General features: G+C 32.8%; 1 protein-coding gene across 1 annotated transcript in view; it reads left to right on the top strand.

The window, feature by feature from the left end:
- Positions 1 to 20,158, top strand: part of CPXM2 (carboxypeptidase X, M14 family member 2) — a 264,562-nt gene that overhangs the window by 200,592 nt on the left and 43,812 nt on the right. The window contains exons 8-10 of the mRNA XM_051981609.1: positions 8,286 to 8,409; positions 10,635 to 10,831; positions 12,576 to 12,755. Coding sequence (XP_051837569.1) covers positions 8,286 to 8,409; positions 10,635 to 10,831; positions 12,576 to 12,755 — 501 coding nt within the window. The remainder of the gene's footprint in view (positions 1 to 8,285; positions 8,410 to 10,634; positions 10,832 to 12,575; positions 12,756 to 20,158) is intronic.

Genomic DNA, 20,158 nt, shown 5'->3' with positions numbered 1-20,158 from the left:
GCAGCCTCCTGGATTTACTCCACCATCTTGGCTCCACCACCAGAAGTCATTCTTCTTACATGTTAACTTAAATATTTGTCATTTTTATAATAGATACATGAGGCCATTCCTACCAAACTCCTTTCTTGGATATTCACTCCTATGAACTGAATACCTCAACTTCTAGCTTTCCTTCATTGACACTTATGTTTGTGGTATCCAGATTATCTTTGCATTTAGGTCATCACTTTTTTTTTGTAAATAATATCTTTTTATTATCAAAATATTTATAAAGTTATTTTTCAATATTCATTCTTGCAAAATCTTATATTCCAGTTTTTTCTTCCTTCCCACCACCCCCTTCCCTAGACAGCAAGCAATCAAATATATATTAAACATGTACAATTCTTCTATACATATTCCAATATTTATCATGCTTCACAAGAAAAATCATATCAAAAAGGAAAAAAAAATGAGAAAGAAAACAAGAAGCAAGTAAAGAACGACTAAGAAAGTGAAAATACTATGTTATGATCCACATTCGGTCCCAACCATCTCTCTCCATCACAAGTCTATTAGAAATGGCCTGAATATAGGTCATCATTTTTTAATAAACTTTGCATATCATCAATTAAAACTCAAGATTAAATCTTCCAAAAACTTTCACCATGTGAAAATCACAGTTGTGGGCTTCACATTTTTCTAAATTTTTCAATAGTCCATAGAGAAATTATCTTAGCCTTTCACATTAAACAATCATATATTATCTAATGAATGTAAAGCAAGTAATGCCTTACTGAAACTAGCATTTTTCTGGACTGAATATTTGTAGAGTCTGGAGTTAACTTTATCCAGACTTGCTGGTATTTCATATTGTCTCTAGATCATATGGCATTGACAGAAAAGAGCAACTTTGAAAAATGCTTCAATTCTCATCTTCTTGTGATAGAAAGAACCCCCTAGCTCTGAGGTATGAGAGGTGCTAGTGAAAAATTTGTTGCTTAGGAATAAAATATAGTTTTCACAGAAATATTTTGTCAGTCTTATATGGGGGGAAAAGATAATATAATACAGAGTTATTACCATATAAAGAAATACTTCTAATGTGATTCATGTCAATACTTCAAGGCCTTCATAAATAATTGAAATCTCAATTGTGAATGTGACATATTCTTTTTTTAAATTGAGGGTTTGAAATTGTGATTTGTGTAAAATTCAGAGGCACATTTTATTTTAGGTAAATTAACTTGCCAAATATATGAAGAGATGTTATATATGATACTATATACGTATAATACATATATGCATTCCTGTTCTATACATATATACATCGGCATATATTCATAATATTTAAGTATGTGAAGAATCTGTTATTATATCAGTATAGGGAAATCCCTCCATCAGTGTATGCTGTCTCTTGCCCAAGACTTACAAATTCCAGGGAGTTGCAAGATTCCAGTTAGATGTATGGTGTAAATGATTTTCTCAGAACCTCACAGAATGATGAAAAAGAGAAAAAAGATCCTCACATTTTGAATCAAATAAAACATAGGAATATATTTGACCAAATAATAATGTTGGTTAAAGACTTGTTATATGTTAGAAATAAGGCCAAAAAAAATTCTGTCCTAGCTTCCTTTTTTTTTCTATCAAGAGTTATATTTTTAGTTGTTATCCTATTTTTATCTCTTTTCTTCTGGAACTGGATCATGAATAGAATTATACTTTCCATAGTTATGTTCTCTTAAGCATGTTAAACTGTGGCAGAGATATTTAGTTCTTTTAATATTTTTCATTATTGTAGTCACCAAAGTCACTTTCTAAAATAACTTTTCTAAATTACTTTTGTGAGCCAGGATTACACCACAGATTTTTAGTCAATAAGAGATATATTATGTAGCTATGAATATCTTTTCTGATTAATTTAATATTACCCAGGGATATCATTCTCAGTTCAGTATCTATTTTTGTCTGCAGGCTGCTCACCAACATGCAGACAATTTAAAGATTCTTTTTCAGAAATCACCAACCATTTCTCTGTGACTTATTAAATGCCTCTTTTTGCAGTGCAAATATGAGCTTCTTTTAACTTAACTGAGGTAAATGTTTCATCCCAGATGAATCCCAATTGTGACACTTTCTATACTTAATAAATAAACATTACCCCTTGATCATAGGAATACCATTATCTTTACCATAAATATTTTTAAAAACTACTACATTTTATTTTAATATGTGTTTTACTTTCCTTATCCATACTTATCTCAACTGGTTGTAGGATGGTACTAATGAGAATAATACTAAAGCTTTGACCATTTGGGGACCCATTGATATTGCTGTTTCATTGCCATTTCATTTCACCTTTCACTTCATTTTGGTGACTTTGTACCTCTGATTGCTAGGAAGAATGAGGGATGCTAGATGCATTATATATAATTGTAGAATTAGAAAGGAACTTAAAAAATATCCAGTTCAGTCCAATCATTGTAAATGACAGTACCATGGCCCAAGTAGTTGAAACATTTTGCTGAAGATAATAAAAATTCATTACCACAATGCCTTTTATGAGTGAGAGAAAAACACATTGTCCCATAAGTTAATGTATTTTTCTTTCATATGTGAAAAATATCACCTAATGAGTATATCATGGAGCTTGCCATGCATTAAGCATGCTTCTGTTCTATGACAATGAGCTTCAGCTCTTTGGACCAAGTTCCATTAGGAGACAGATGTGACAAGGTTAGAGTTGAGCCAAACCAATGCATATGAGCATTAGGTTTTCTGAGAACTCTGCAAATCCAGTTCTTAAATCATGTATTTAGATGAAAATTTTATGAGGCATCTGTTCTTTGAAGAACTGATCTGACTGAAATATGTAGTCTAATTAGTTAGATGTCATTGGCCAACTACATGAATGGTAAAGTCTCATACCTCATTATATTTAATAATATAAATAATAACTCCCAAATATTGTTGTAGAATGATTGTACCACTTATGAAATCATTGTTATTAAGACACATGCCTAGACTTATATTATTATATCTGTAAAATCTATATGATTCTTTCTTTTACTGAAACATAACTTATTATTCTACACATATATCTATGTTATGTTTCTATAGAGGAGCATAGAGGCTATACTGGTTTCATGAAACTACAGGGTACCACTTTACTTGTAAAATTATATAGTTTTAACAATTTACTCTCTCTATATATATAAATATCTACATATATAAATATATACAATGCTTACAATACATATCTTTATGACCTATTAGTTAGATAATGAATTATATATGTTCACTGAGAAACAGCCTAGCTAAGTTTGTAAGTGCTCATCACCAGAAGATTGACACAACTGAGTGAACAACAAAATATATGTGTATGATAGCACACAATATGTATATGCATACAAGTATATATATACATTTATACATGTATACATATACACACAGACAGACATGCATACACTCATCTCTCTGTGTCAACATCTCCATTTTTTGTATACTCACTACTTAGCACAATGGTTTCAATGACATTTAAATATTTAATGACTGATGCTAACAAACATTAATTATATTTGTAAAGAACAACAGTGTTGTCTTAGACCTTTTAGGGACTTTTTGGAGAAATGATTTGAATAACTGATCTACTTTTTAATAATGTTTCTTAATAAACTTTGAACCCCTCATTTTTTACCTGAATAAATTTTATGATAAGCAGAAATATTCAAATTCATTCCACTCTTCTTTGAGCTATCTCAAAGGACCTAGTCTTTCTAACTGATATTTAGTTGACATCTTTCAAAGTACTTGAGACTTCATTGGAAAACTATAAAAATGTTAACAGGTCATTAACTGCAAAGATAAATATACAGATATATGTGGATGTATAATTCTGTGCTATTGCCCTAATAAATATTAATTAAAACAATTTAGAGTGAATGAAGTAATTATTTGATGGATGGAAACCCAGAAAAGAAGGGAGGGACAATTTGTATTCAAATCATATTTTCTACTTTTAAATCTTAAGATGTCATTTAGTCCAAGTTAGTTTTACAAATATAGAAAATGAAACCTAGGGAAACTATGAAATCTTATCCAATATCAGAATCTCAAAATTAGAAAGGTTTTCAGATGTCATCTAGACCAACTTGTCCCATGGTTAAATGAGTAAATGGTCATTCACTCTCTAGTATAAGACTACCTGTGAATAAGAATTTCCTTCCATACCAACTAGATAGTAATTTTAAATAACTCTAATTGTTAGATAGATTTTTTCCCCTCTTTATATCAGCCAAAATCTGTCCCTTGGTAGTTTCTGCTGATTGCTTCTAATGTGCTTTCCCTGGCACTATGTAAGACAAGGCCAATTTATCTTCTACTTGACAAGTCTCCAAATATCCTCTCAGGATTAAAGCTTCTTAACTCCTGCTGTACATAGCATGGTCTCTAGTCCCTTCACAAGTCATACAGTCAGTTTTCTGCATAACACTAAGCACTTGAAATACAAAGAAAGGTGAAAGGTAGTACCTGACCTCAAGGAACATGCATTTAAATGGAAGAGACATAGAAATAAGTATGTATCTTTTTTTTAAAAATGCACATACACTATAGTTGGAAAGTAATGTAAAGGGCAGAGATATTGGCATGGAGAGAAAGAACCAGGAAAAGTTTCCATCAGAAAGGGAACTGAACTGATTCTTAAAGGAAGTCAAAAGCCAAGGAAAGTCAAAAATTATAGTGAGAGGATATAGCATCCCAGATTCAGGTGACAGTCAGCTCAGAAGCACAGTAATCAGTGACATAGCCTTCAGTTGAAAAGAAGTCATTTTAATCTCCTCCTGATTGTCCTAGAGCTTTTATGTAGCTCAAAATTTATTACTGACTTGATCTTTCCAAAGAAGAAGTTCAATGCTACTAACACCCTTTTCTTTTGGATCCTGTACTTTTCGTAATACATTCCAAGGTCATATTATCTTTTCTTGACTGCTAGGTCACATCACTGACTCATTTTGAACTTATAGTGCACCAAAACCTTCATATCCCCCTCTAAAAAACAAGAGCTATTGTTTCTCTCTCCAATTCTTTTGCGGTTTTGCAAGTATAAAATTTTACTTTTATTCCCATCAAAATTAAATTTATAAGATTTGATCCATTGTCCCAATTAAGGCATTTTTAGATCTCCAGTTTAGATCTCCAATGTGTTTATTCTCTGTTCTAGCTTTGTATTAGTGGCACATCTTTTAAAAACATGACTTTTATGCTTTCATCCAAGTTATCCGTAAAATGCCAAATTGCCTAACCAAGTACAAATTCCTGGGGTACTTCTCTCTAGACATTTAAAAGTCTTTCCCAGTCGTCCTTAATCTTAGGGCTTTCTCCTTGAGACTATACTCAATTTATCACATATTTATCTCTTTTTTTGAATAGTTGCTTGCATATTGTTTCTCCCATTCTGCTTGAAAGCAGAAACTGTTTTTTTGTCTTTCTTTGTTTTCCCATGACTTTGCACAGTACCTGGCACATAGTACTCATTTAATAAATGGTTGCTGAATGATTGACCTCAAGGTGATACTAACTACCTTTGGATCAAGTTACTCAACCAGTTTCTAAACCATATAATAGTACTTTCATTTGGCACACGTCTCTTCCAGTTATTCTTAAGGAGATTGTCAGAGACTTTGCTAAACTGCTTTGCTATAACTTATATGAATAAGTTATAAAATGACAAAAACAATTCCTTGGAATATCAGTCAAGTTATCATGTTAAAAAGGAAATAACATTAGACAAGTGTCATCTGCACTTAAGTTTGTTCTGGCTTTCTTATAAACAATTACTTTAATAAAATGTTCCAAATTTTCTGAGGAATAAAATTCAAGTTCACTCCTCTGTAGCTGGAAGACCCTCCTTTGCTTTTATTTACCTTTTACCCCCCTCTTTGGAGAACTTCTTTTAAGAATCCTTTTTCCTCTTATGATTGAAGAGTTGTATGACTGTTCAAAACACATTCTCTTTTCTAGTAGAGGAGACAATTTGATTTTAGTGCATACGTGACTTATAACTTACCTCTGCCTAGACTCACATAGCAAAGATTTCAGAGACAAGACTCTTTAGAGTACAGATATTTTCTCTTTCTTCTTCATCATTTTGTCTTTCCTGGTTCCTCATCTTGCTGGATAACCCCAAAGCATTATCTTATTCTTATCCTTGAAACCTTCACTCCAGAGCTAAAATAATTAAGTAAAAGGGAACAAGATTTTTTTTTCCTCACTGCTTTCATTTAATTATCTTCAGGCTTCAGCAAGCTTTAAAGTTAGCATATTAACCTTTAAAGCTTTTCATATTCATATGAGACTGTACTGGTAATACTATTGAATTGCAATCCAACTTTGAAAACAGCAGATCAAGTAATACAAAAGCCTTTTCAAGAATCAGAAAGAGGGAATCTTGAGGGAAAGAACATTTTTAAAAAATGTTTCATAAATACTTTTATTTTCAACCCTCATTTGTTTTCTTGGATAGATGTTTGACCCCAGAGCATCTTTTAAAATCTTTCCACCCTGAAAGCTTTAATTCAGATTGAATATATTTCTAAAAACACGTATAAGACAGAAAAATTTTTATCTAAGATAAAGCATTTTTTTTCAGGGAAAAATATGTTGTAATACAGTGAATCTTAAGTAATAGCCCCATCATAGTGAGAACAATGAACTGTATCAACAAAACATGTGCTTGCTCAATTTAATACTCAGATTCCAAATGGTGGTTTCTGTATCATCTTAAGCAAGATACCACTCTTCTTTGGGCTTTAGTTTCTTTTTCTTTAAAATAAAATGTGTGTTTTGACTTGGCATCTGTCATCCAGGCTAAGGGAAGGCAGAGGCTGGCAGATCTCTTAAGCTCTGTTGTTCAAACCTGCTAGGGACTAATCCAATTGATCGAGTGTCTAGCATTAATAGAGTAAGCCCCTGGGGCCATTCACCAGCCCACCAATTTTTCTAAGAAACATACTAGCTCAAGTTAGAAAAAGAGTTGATCAAAACTGCTATGCTCATCTATAATGGAATTTTGCCTGTGTGAGAAGCCCCTGCACTTCTAGATAGGGTATAATAGAGAAACTATAAACAAAATAAAATAATATTTTAGTTAATAACATAAAAAGGGTGTTGGATCCACTGAGTTGTAAGTTTCCTTCTAGCTCAGAGTCTATGATTCTTAGATCTTACTCCCAGTATCTTGCATTGTTTAGTAAGAAGTAACAAGAAATCCCTTGTGAGAAGGAGTTCTTTATTTCTTTTTCACTAGAACAATCTCAGCGGTATTTACCAAAGTGACATTACTTTCCTGGAAAAGCAGATCAAATTTTCTATAATATGACTCTCAGTGTAAGGGTACATGTGTATATTTATGCATATATATATATAAATATATAATGTGTATACGTATATATATGCACATGCATATTTATATGTGTATTGTGTACATATAAAACTGTGGTATATGTGTATTATGTGTATGTAAACACACAGACACCAGTTTTGGAGAATATGAGAGCCTTTGTAATTTCAGACTACAGTGAGAGCTATGACATCCAGGGATATGGAGGACTGTGCAGAACATCTCTATGTTTGTTTCTAGTCAGGCAACATCTGGAATATTATACATTCATTATAGGCAAGATATTGATAAGGTAGACGGCATCCAGAAGAAGGCAGGCAGGATGGTGGAGGGCTTCTAGTTAATGACATATGAGCACTGGTAGAAAAAACTTTATCTTACTAAACCTTTCTCATCTATTAAAATGAAAATTTGGTATTAGCTTGTCTTGATGGTTTCTTCTAGTTCTAAATCTATGATCCTGGATTTACCTTAGATAAGACGAGATTTCCAAGGAACATGATTAATACCATCCATTATATGATGACCTACAATGTGGAATTGCTATCAGATTTCCTCTGCTTATCCCAAAAGGCAAAATTAGGAATAATTAGTGGGACATTTCAAAAGGGCAAGTTTAAGTTTGATGTAAAAAAAAAAAAAACATCTGAATAACAAAAATTATGCCACAAAGGCTCTTTATTAAAGATTTTCAGACAGATACTAGATTCTCAATTTGAAATTGTTATAAAGGGGATTGTCTTCCAATTGGTGTCAGCGCTCCAACTCAGAAATACTGTGATACTGTGTAAAAAATTAGTACCCATGCTTCTGACTATCAACCCAAGGGCTGTTCTTTGAAAATTCTTTCTTGAATGACAGGGGTGTAGAAATGTATATTTTTTATTTCTTTATTTTCTTTCAGTTGATGAAGATTGTAAATGAAATGTGCCCCAATATCACAAGGATTTACAATATTGGCAAAAGCCACCAAGGACTGAAGTTGTATGCTGTGGAAATCTCTGACAACCCAGGAGAGCACGAAGTTGGTTAGAATTATTTGGCTTTATGAAATATATGTAGTATTTAGGGCTAACATCTTAAATGAAGGAAAAAATTATGGATTTAAAAAATTTCTGAACTTAAAAAATCATTTTAGGCTGTGAATAAGTTTACAAAATGTATTTATTCTTGTCATAAATCTTTTTTCAAGAGGTGATTGTTCCAGTGTTGAGTTGGTAAATTTAGATATAAATTCTCTATAGATCTCACAGATCTCAGGTATTTCTATACATATTATCAGGATAATTTTGAGATGGCATTTACATCAAATAGAATTTTTTTAATTTCTAAGAATGAATTACATTTAGCTGTGTTTTTCCTATTATAAGGATGAAGCATAATGGTAAGAATGAATATAATGATAGAAAATAATAGAACATTTATAAATATATTCTGGAGTTTTATAAAGACACTGTGAGATGAATAGAAAAATGACTGTCATGCTTACTTTATCCATACTGAGACATACAGAGATTACTGATTTGAATAAGATCACATGGGAACATAAATCTAAACTTGAGTGGCTTTGGTCATCAGTTCAGTCCCTCGTTTTACAGATTAGGAAAATGAAAGCTACAGAATTTATGACTTGCCTAAGATCATATTGCTAAGCAAATGTCAAGTCACAAATTTACTCTGAGGTCTTATTTCAAGCTCAGTTCTAATTAGAAAAGAATAAACCTTTACCTCTCTACAAAGTTTGAGTTTTCCCTTGAAAAGTGGCTCCAAAATATTTGATTATAGGTGCAGAATTTATATATTTTCTTTACTCTTATCAAATAGTCTTTTTAAACACAATCTTTTTAAACTACCTGTTACATCTTTGTAATTGTTTTTTTTTTTAAGTTTCCAACAATGAAGTGCTAACTTGAAATCCATATATATCCAAATAATCCATTAATATATTTTTACTTTTTATGGGGAAATAGATCTTTATTGTCACTAAGACTTAATTTCCCTTTTAATCCTATGTTTTATTTTATACATTTAAATTTATTTTTCTTAAAAAGATCCCACAGACTTCACCAGATCAATAAAGGGGTCCATGGCACAATCATTGTCAAGAACCCCCTGCTCTAACTAGAAGTTCATCTTGTAGACATGTTGGTCAAACATCCAAATTGGGATATTGTCCAATTAAAAAATGTACACTCCTAAAACATATCTGTAACCCAATAAGTTGGTGTGCTTGAGCAAAATCCTACTCTGATTTGTCTGTAGTACATGATTATGACTATAGGTTCTTAAAGGCTGGATCTGTGTAGATGTGACTCACAGGGAGGAATCAGTAGATATCTGTAGTTTTCTGTACTCACCCTACTCCAAGGGAGACTGATTCCTTCTAGGAGGCAAGATGGAGAATTGGCTAGTTACTCTGATTTTCTCAGAGAAAGGGTCCTAGACATTAATTATCTTTGTCCTTCTTAAATATTATTAATCTATGAGAAATATTCTTAGGTATAAGCTATAACTCTAACTGCTATTCTTGAATGGGAAGTACTCCAAACTTTATATCTAAAGCTTGAATCTCTCCCCAACATATGTCAGTTCATCAAAGCCACATATAACAAATTTCATTAATGAAATAAGGAATTTGGATCCTAGAGAGCTTTAGTAATTTGCCTAGGATCACCAAGGAGATTTCCTGTAATGTCAGGACTAGAATTCAAGATTTCCAGGTCTAACTCCAGGCATCTTAGTTCAATGTAAAAATCATTGCATCTGAAATTAGGAGACTTGGATTTGATACATTTGTAACACATTAGCTACACAAACTGTAGCAATTGACTTTATCTTTCTTATCATTTTTTTCAGCTACAAACTGGATATTACAATATGTAACTATCTACTTCCCAAAACTGATAGGATAATTTGACCTTTACAAAAGTTAACAATGTATGGAAAAAGTATATATACCTTAAAGTAATATATGAATGTTAGCTATAGCATCAGAGGTTACAAAAGATTATTACAATAATAAAATGGCATCATGCATAGAAAAATACACCAAATGCTATATAATTATCAGTTTTTATTTTTTATTGCCCTCCTCATTATTATTTCTTTTTTATTTCAAATTTTCCTTAAGTATATTTGATAGGGAATGATATGCAAGTTTATATTTTTAAAGATTTCTTATTCTGTGATCAATATGAGATTCAGTATATGCAGATCATATTTATATTTGTATTTTCTTTTCTTCTGAGTAAAGGTGAACCGGAATTCCGCTATATAGCAGGGGCACATGGGAATGAAGTGCTTGGACGAGAGCTTATGCTTTTGTTGATGCAGTTTCTGTGCCAAGAATATAGGGCTGGGAACACACGGATCATCCGACTCATTGAAGACACTCGGATTCATCTTCTTCCTTCTGCCAATCCAGACGGTTATGAGAAAGCTTATGAAGTGGTATTGTCATTTCTGTCCTGTCAGGATTCAACTTCATCTTTTCTGAAACAATTAGTGGGTAGTTAAATGATATGCCACATATTCAAAACTTTCCCTTTTAAATATATCACTCTCCTCCCATATAAATCCCTTGTTGGAAAGCCATAAGAGCTTATGAGAGAGATAGCCTGGCAGTGAAAAATTTTAGTGACTAGGGAAAAGATATGTAGAACAGTCCACTCAGGAAAGTGAATCTGTTTCTGTCCGAATGCCAGTTTTGATTTATAGGCTTTTCTTTTAATATATATTAGTGGAAACAGCTTTTCTATTGGAGATTTTTTTGTGAGGATGAATGTTCCATATTTATTAAGGTTAGACAAAGAAAGTCTATTAATTTGGCAATTTACATTTTGGCGAAGTATCACTGATGAACATTGTATTAATCTATCTTGAATACCAGTTAGATTAATTTCTAAAATATACATTACTCGGGTCAGTGCCTTGTTAAAGACAAAACAAAACAAAAAATTCTTTGTGACTTCCTGTTACTTATGGAATTATGTCCAAACTTCTTATCTTGATGTTCTTGTCCCTCCATAATCTGACTACAATCTAACAGATTCCCAACAGTAGAAGATAAAGACTAATAGCTTACTTTATTATTAAATGTCCCCCAATCAAAGTTGACCTCCCTCTTCAGGGAGTTTCTAATCTATGTAGTGGGAGAAGAAAGACATTCCCTTTCAAAAAAGTATTTAATGTCTCAGAATCTCTATTCCCTATCTTTAGTTACCAAGAGAAACCACTAGCATCAGTTTATTAATCAATGACCTGCCTAAGTAATAAATTGATTATTAGTTACCCAGAAATTCTGTCTCTTGGAGTTTTTTTCATTTGAAACATCAGGAAGACTTTAGTTCAAATTTCCTCTTATGAAACATTAGGATAATGATAGCACTTACATCAGAGAATTATACTTAAAATCAAATGAGTTAATAGAAATAATATGCTTTACAAAACATAAAGCACAATATAATTGCTTTGTTTTTCATTCAGTCATATCCAACTCTTTGTGACTCCATGGACCATAGCATTCTAATACATCCCATGGAATTTTTCATGGTAAAGATAAAGGAATAATTTGCCATTTACTTCTCTAGCTCATTTTACAGATGAGGAAATTGAGGTAAACAGTGTTAAATGACTTGTCCTGGATCACATAGTTATTATGTGTCTGAGGCTGGATTTAAACTCAAGTCTTTCTGACTACAGATCCAGTGCCTCCCTGTAAATGCTTGCTTTTGTTATTCCTCAAATAAGGGTTGGTGTTTTGAATTAGAGGAAAGAGTTCAGATTTTAGGTCCTTGAACCTATGTCATAAACTGCATAGAAAGCCATATGACAATGTTTCTCTTTCTACTGTTCAAGTTATTTAAGAACTTATAAAATCCCACCAAGTCCTTGAACTCTTTTAATTGTTTGGATTCCAGTTCTTTCAATTCAATATAATTGTTTATGTTGATTTTTCCTGGTATGAGTGGCAACCAGCAGAACTGTGAACATATAGAATCATTTGGTTAAGATTATCTGTTATAGATCCACAATTTTTTTGTTTATTTGTTGATTTTTCCCCAATGTTATTCATTGGAGGACACCATCATTCAGAAATTTAGAGGTTCAGCAAGAATCTGAGTTTGTATGAGTATGATTTTACCACAATGGAAACCATTTAAATATGAGTTCATATTCTGAAATTGTCTCTTAGGGCTCTGAATTGGGAGGATGGTCTCTAGGACGTTGGACCCATGATGGTATTGATATCAACAACAATTTCCCAGATTTAAATACTCTGCTTTGGGAAGCTGAGGACCGTCGGAATTTCCCAAGAAAGGTCCCCAATCACCACATTCCAATACCTGAATGGTTTCTGTCTGAAAATGCAACGGTAAGTCAAATTATCTCATATGCTGCAAAATGACAGAAGTTTGTAGATAGAGAGAGCCTAAGTAAAGTGAAAAATCATTTAAAATAATAAAGAATCCTTTTTTAAAAACAACCATGACTCTAGATGAGGGATACATTTACAAACAACTTCTTGGCTAGTGTCACATGTTAGTGTTTAATTCTATTGCCTTCTCATTTCATTGTATGTCATGACTTAAAATGTCAAATCTCGGATTTGAAAGTAACTTATTTTTCCAACTACTATTGTTGCCATTATTATTGTCACCGATACTACTTGGGGCCCTCTCTTTAATAGCTGGAAAGAACTTATTTTCACATTAATTAATTCCATAAGCTTGTGGCCTGTAGTCATTCCATTGAAAGAAAACAAATATGGAATTAGATCATTAATTTTTTCACAAGCCTTATTTAGCACAGGATACGTAATAAGAGAACTTATTCTCACCTAATATGTGAAATTCCATCCATATGCTGTTTCCACAGTCTAAATTCTTATTGCTTTCCCATTAATGCTATCTGAATATTCTACTTCCTAAAAACTTAGATTAAGATCTTTTTTTGCCCCTGTGGCTTTCCCCAATCTTTCTGTTTGAAGGTCTAAAGGCCTGGTCTGAACTACTCACTTTGAAATTTTTTTCTATCTATATATGCTTCCTATCTTTCTTCTCCCACTACATAGATTAGAAACTCCCTGAAGAGGGAGGTCTATATATTGTAGGCTTCTTTATATACAAACCATAGTGCCTAGAACAGGGACTGACTAACTAATTACCTGTACAACAGGACAAAATTGTCAATGTCTTCTTTCTTAGATAATTCTTTGAGTTTTTTGACATCATAAAAATTGATTTCTAATACATTCACACTGCTCTAATAAAACTAATTATCTTAATGGTATTTTTATCAGCCACCCTGGGGAAGAGAAAATGTTTGTTTATTTTTTCCTAATTATTTTTTACTTTGACAATTCCTTACTTCTTGATAAGCTGAATTTCACACAGTGAAAGAAATCCTAGCTGAATGCCATTAATATGATTTAAAGAACTAATCCCCTAGTACTGGTAATCCATCAAAATAAAGAACACAAAAAACACTTGCATTCCATAAGTGGACAAGTTTTTTGCTTTTGTTTTTCAGGGGTTAGTTATGAAATCTATAGCTGGTACCTTGATTATTTCATGTCTTACTTTGTAAAATAATGAATTGTAGAATGTCATGTTAAGGGTTGTTTTTTTTTTTTTTTAATAAGTGTTTCTACATTTTGATTTGGATTTTAAAAGAGATATTTAAATATATCATCAAACAATTATATAGCAGTTAATAATAAGAAATACATATTCTCAGATAGGGATGTCATTTTTATAACCATTTTTATTATTGTTGTAATGACTTCTCTAAAGAGTTCATAACTCTCCAGATAGATACTAAAACATGAAACATTTCTGTATCACAATAATGAAAATCAAGAGAATACATTTAGAACCAAGTGAAGAATAACTATAGGAATTGAGGAAGTGTTTAGAAGAGTCATTAAAGGGCAAAATAAATGAAATAAACTAATGACTTGCTGGGCTTTTCTCCCTCTGATTACTGCAGATAAGTAATCTGTATTTATTTGGGGTCTGGCTTGCCATGCACCCAAAAAAGTGAATGCATCTTAAAATTTTATGAGCTCTATCTTCTCCAATATGCTAGATGATGAGGTTTCAAATTCAAATAGAAAGGGACCAATATAAAAAACATACATTAAGATCCCTTTGGTTGGCATTTGATTTAAATCTCATATTAATATTATATATGTTCTATTATATTTTTATTTATTTTGTTAAATATTTCCCAATCACATTTTAATCTAGTTTCCACTGTTGGCAGGAATACCTTTGCTTTGGATAAATTTTTCCCTAATTTATTTGTTTTTTTTTATTTTTTGTTCTTGTTTTTAACTGAGGGAAGGAATACTTTTTCCCTTCAAGGATTTATTCTTCATTTTCCTGAAAATTGGTCATTTTACAATTTATACAGTGTGTTGGGTAGCTAGTGACTGAGACACCCTTTGGGACCTTTAGTGAATAAGTTCTATTTCATCTTCTTTTTTTTTTTTTAATTTTTTATTTAATGATTATATTGACAACATTATCCCTTGCACTCGTTTCTTTTCCGATTTTTTCCCCTTCCTCCCTCCACTCCCTCCCCTAGATGGCAAGCAGTCCTTTATATGTTGGATATGTTGCAGTATATCCTAGATACAATATATGTTTGCAGAACCGAACAGTTCTCTTGTTGCATAGGGAGAATTGGATTCAGAAGGTATAAATAACCCGGGAAGAAAAACAAAAATGCAGATAGTTCACATTCGTTTCCCAGTGTTCTTTCTTTGGGTGTAGCTGCTTTTGTCCGTCATTTATCAATTGAAACTCAGTTAGGTCTCTTTGTCAAAGAAATCCACTTCCATCAAAATATGTCCTCATACAATATCATTGTCGAAGTGTATAATGATCTCCTGGTTCTGCTCATTTCACTTAGCATCAGTTCATGTAAGTCTCGCCAGTCCTCTCTGTATTCATCCTGCTGGTCATTTCTTATAGAACAATAATATTCCATAACATTCATATACCACAATTTACCCAGCCATTCTCCAATTGATGGGCATCCATTCATTTTCCAGTTTCTAGCCACTACAAATAGGGCTGCTACAAACATTTTGGCACATACAGGTCCCTTTCCCTTCTTTAGTATTTCTTTGGGATATAAGCCCAATAGAAACACTGCTGGATCAAAGGGTATGCACAATTTGATAATTTTTTGGGCATAATTCCAGATTGCTCTCCAGAATGGTTGGATTCGTTCACAACTCCACCAACAATGCATTAGTGTCCCAGTTTTCCCGCATCCCCTCCAACATTCATCATTATTTTTTCCTGTCATCTTAGCCAATCTGACAGGTGTGTAGTGGTATCTCAGAGTTGTCTTAATTTGCATTTCTCTGATCAATAATGATTTGGAACACTCTTTCATATGAGTGGTAATAGTTTCAATTTCATCCTCTGAAAATTGTCTGTTCATATCCTTTGACCATTTATCAATTGGAGAATGGCTTGATTTCTTATAAATTTGAGTCAGTTCTCTATATATTTTAGAAATGAGGCCTTTATCAGAACCTTTAACTGTGAAGATGTTTTCCCAGTTTGTTGCTTCCCTTCTAATCTTGTTTGCATTAGTTTTGTTTGTACAAAGGCTTTTTAATTTGATGTAATCAAAATTGTCTATTTTGTGATCAGTAATGGTCTCTAGTTCATCTTTGGTCACAAATTTCTTTCTCCTCCACAAGTCTGAGAGATAAACTATTCTATGTTCCTCTCATTTATTTATAATCTCATTCTTTATGCCTAGGTCATGGACCCATTTTGATCTTATCTTGGTATATGGTGTTAAGTGTGGGTCCATGCCTAATTTCTGCCATACTAATTTCCAATTATCCCAGCAGTTTTTATCAAATAATGAATTCTTTTCCCAGAAGTTAGGGGCTTTGGGTTTGTCAAACACTAGATTGCTATGGTTGACTATTCTGTCTTGTGAACCTAACCTTTTCCACTGATCCACTAATCTATTTCTTAGCCAATATCAAATGGCTTTGGTGACTGCTGCTTTATAATATAATTTTAGATCAGGTACGGCTAGGCCACCTTCATTTGATTTTTTTTTCATTAATTCCCTTGAGATTCTCGACTTTTTATTGTTCCATATGAATTTTGTTGTTATTTTTTCTAGATGATTAAAATATTTTCTTGGAAGTCTGATTGGTATAGCACTAAATAAATAGATTAGTTTAGGGAGTATTGTCATCTTTATTATGTTCGCTTGGCCAATCCAAGAGCACTTAATATTTTTCCAATTATTTAAGTCTGACTTTATTTGTGTGAAAACTTTTTTATAATTTTGCTCATATAATTCCTGACTTTCCTTTGGTAGATAGATTCCCAAATATTTTATGGTATCAACAGTTATTCTGAATGGAATTTCTCTTTGTATCTCTCACTGTTGGGTTTTGTTGGAGATGTATAAAAATGCTGAGGATTTATGGGGATTTATTTTGTAGCCAGCTACTTTGCTAAAATTATGAATTATTTCTAATAGCTTTTTAGTAGAATCTCTGGTGTTCTCTAGGTATACCATCATATTATCTGCAAAGAGTGATAGTTTGGTTTCTTCATTGCCTACTCTAATTCCTTTAATATCTTTCTCGACTCTTATTGCCAAGGCTAGTGTTTCTAATACGATATTAAATAATAATGGTGATAGAGGGCAACCTTGCTTCACTCCAGATCTTACTGGGAAAGGTTCCAGTTTTTCCCCATTGCATATGATGCTTACTGATGGTTTTAATGCTCCTGACTATTTTAAGGAAAAGTCCATTTATTCCTATGCTCTCAAGTGTTTTTATTAGGAATGGATGTTGGATTTTATCAAATGCTTTTTCTGCATCTATTGAGATGATCATATGGTTTTTGTTTGGTTGGTTATTGATATAGTCAATTATGCTAATAGTTTTCCTAATATTGAACCAGCCCTGCATTCCTGGTATAAATCCTACTTGGTCATAGTGTATTATCCTGGGGATGATTTTCTGTAATCTTTTTGCTAATATTTTATGTAAGATTTTAGCATCAATGTTCATTAGGGAGATTGGTCTATAATTTTCTTTCTCTGTTTTCAGGTTTAGGTATCAGTACCATGTCTGTGTCATAAAAGGAGTTTGGTAGGACTCCTTCAATCCCTTTTTTTTCAGATAGTTTATTTAGCATTGGAGTTAATTGTTCTTTAAATGTTTGGTAGAATTCACATGTAAATCCATCTGGTCCTGGGGATTTTTTCTTAGGGAGTTGATTGATAGTTTGTTCTATTTCTTTTTCTGAGATGGGACTGTTTAGGATATTTACTTCTTCCTCTGTTAGTTTGGGCAAGCTATATTTTTGGAGGTATTTTTCTATTTCATTTAAGTTGTCGAATTTATTGGCATAAAGTTGGGCAAAGTAACTCCTAATTATTGCTCTAATTTCCTCTTCGTTACTGGCGAGTTCTCCCTTTTCATTTTTAAGACTAACAATTTGATTTTCCTCTTTCCTTTTTTAAATCAGATTTACTAAGGGTTTGTCTATTTTGTTGGTTTTTTTCATAGAACCAACTCTTAGTTTTATTAATCAATTCAATAGTTTTTTTACTTTCAATTTTATTGATCTCTCCTTTTATTTTTAGAATTTCAAGTTTAGTGTTTGACTGGGGGTTTTTAATTTGTCCTTTTCTAGCATTTTTAGTTGCAAACCCAATTCATTGACCTTCTCTTTCTCTATTTTATACAAATAGGCCTCTAGAGATATGAAATTTCCCCTTATTACCGCTTTGGCTGCATCCCATACATTTTGGTATGATGTCTCATTATTATCATTTTCTTGGGTGAAGTTATTAATTATGTCTATGATTTGCTGTTTCACCCAATCATTCTTTAGTATGAGATTATTTAATTTCCAATTATTTTTTGGTCTACTTCCCCCTGGTTTTTTGTTGAATGTAATTTTCATTGCATCGTGGTCTGAAAAGGATGCATTTACTATTTCTGCCTTACTGCATTTGAGTTTGAGGTTTTTATGTCCTAATATATGGTCAATTTTTGTATAGGTTCCATGAACTGCTGAAAAGAAAGTGTATTCCTTTCTGTCTCCATTACATTTTCTCCAGAGATCTATCATATCTAACTTTTCTAGTATTCTATTTACCTCTTTGACTTCTTTCTTATTTATTTTGTGGTTTGATTTATCTAATTCTGAGAGTGCAAGGTTAAGATCTCCCACTATTATAGTTTTACTGTCTATTTCTTCTTGCAGCTCTCTTAATTTCTCTTTTAAGAATTTAGATGCTACACCACTTGGAGCATATATGTTTAATATAGATAGTGCTTCATTATCCATGCAACCCTTTAGCAAGATATAGTGCCCTTCCTTATCTCTTTTAATTAGATCAATTTTTGCTTTAGCTTGATCTGAGATCAGAATGGCTACCCCTGCTTTTTTGACTTCACCTGAAGCATAGTAGATTTTGCTCCAACCTTTTACCTTTAACCTGCATGTATCACCCCGCTTCAGGTGTGTTTCCTGTAAACAACATATTGTAGGATTCTGGCTTTTAATCCATTCTGCTAACCACTTCCTCTTTATGGGGGAGTTTACCCCATTCACATTTATGGTTAGAATGACCAATTCTGTATTACTTGCCGGTTTATGCTTTTCTCCCTTCTTTCCCCTTTCCCCCCTTTCCAGTATTAAGCTTGTGAGCACCACTTGCTTCTCACAGCCTTCTCTTTTTAGTATCCCTCCCCCCGCCTTAGAGTTCCTCCCCCTATCTTACCCCTTTCCCTCCCAGTTTCCATATTCCCTTCCTCTTAGCTTATTCCTTCCCTTTTCACTTTTCCCTTCTCACTTTTCAATGAGGTGGGAGAAGTTTCACCATAGATTGAATATGTCTTAAGATTTTTCACTTAAAGCCAATTCTGAAGGCAGTAAGATACCCACTATATTCATCCCCCTCCATTCTTTCTCTCAGATATAATAGGTTTCCTGTGCCTCTTCATGAGATGTACTACCCCCACTTTACCCTTTTTCTGGTACAATATCCTTTCCACATCAATTTCTAGAACAAGGTATACATGTATTCTTTATACGTCTATATAGTCAAAATATAGTTCCCAAGATTAATCTTTACCTTTTTAGATTTCTCTTGAGTTCTATATTTGTAGATCAAACTTTTTGTTAAGTTCTGGCTTTTTCATCAGAAATAGATGAAATTCGCTTACTTCATTGAATGTCCATCTTCTTCCCTGGAAAAAGATGCTCATTCTTGCTGGGTAAGTTATTTTTGGTTGCATACCAAGTTCCTTAGCCTTTAGGAATATCATATTCCAGGCCCTTTGATCTTTTAATGTGGATGCTGCCAGATCCTGGGTGATCCTTATTGTAGCTCCTTGATACTTGAATTGGGTTTTTCTAGCCGCTTGCAATATTTTTTCCTTCATCTGAGGGTTCTGGCATTTGGCCACTATATTCCCTGGTGTTTTGATTTTAGGATCCCTTTCAGTGGGTGATCGATGAATCCTTTCAATGTTTATTTTTTCCTCTTTTCCTATGACTTCTGGGCAGTTCTCTTTGATAATTTCCTGGAAAATATTGTCCAGGCTCTTTTTTTCATCATTCTTTTCTGGGAGTCCAATGATTCTCAGATTGTCTCTCCTGGATCTGTTTTCCAGGTCTGTTGTCTTCCCCAGAAGGTATCTCACATTTTTCTCCATTGTTTGATTTTTTTTGGATTTGCTTGACTGATTCTTCTTGTCTCCTC

Source organism: Antechinus flavipes, chromosome 2 (assembly GCF_016432865.1).
Source record: "Antechinus flavipes isolate AdamAnt ecotype Samford, QLD, Australia chromosome 2, AdamAnt_v2, whole genome shotgun sequence".
In the NCBI taxonomy this organism is placed as follows: Eukaryota; Metazoa; Chordata; class Mammalia; order Dasyuromorphia; family Dasyuridae; genus Antechinus; species Antechinus flavipes.
Note: the sequence above shows the minus strand (reverse complement) of the source record. Positions and strands in the feature narration are given on the sequence as shown.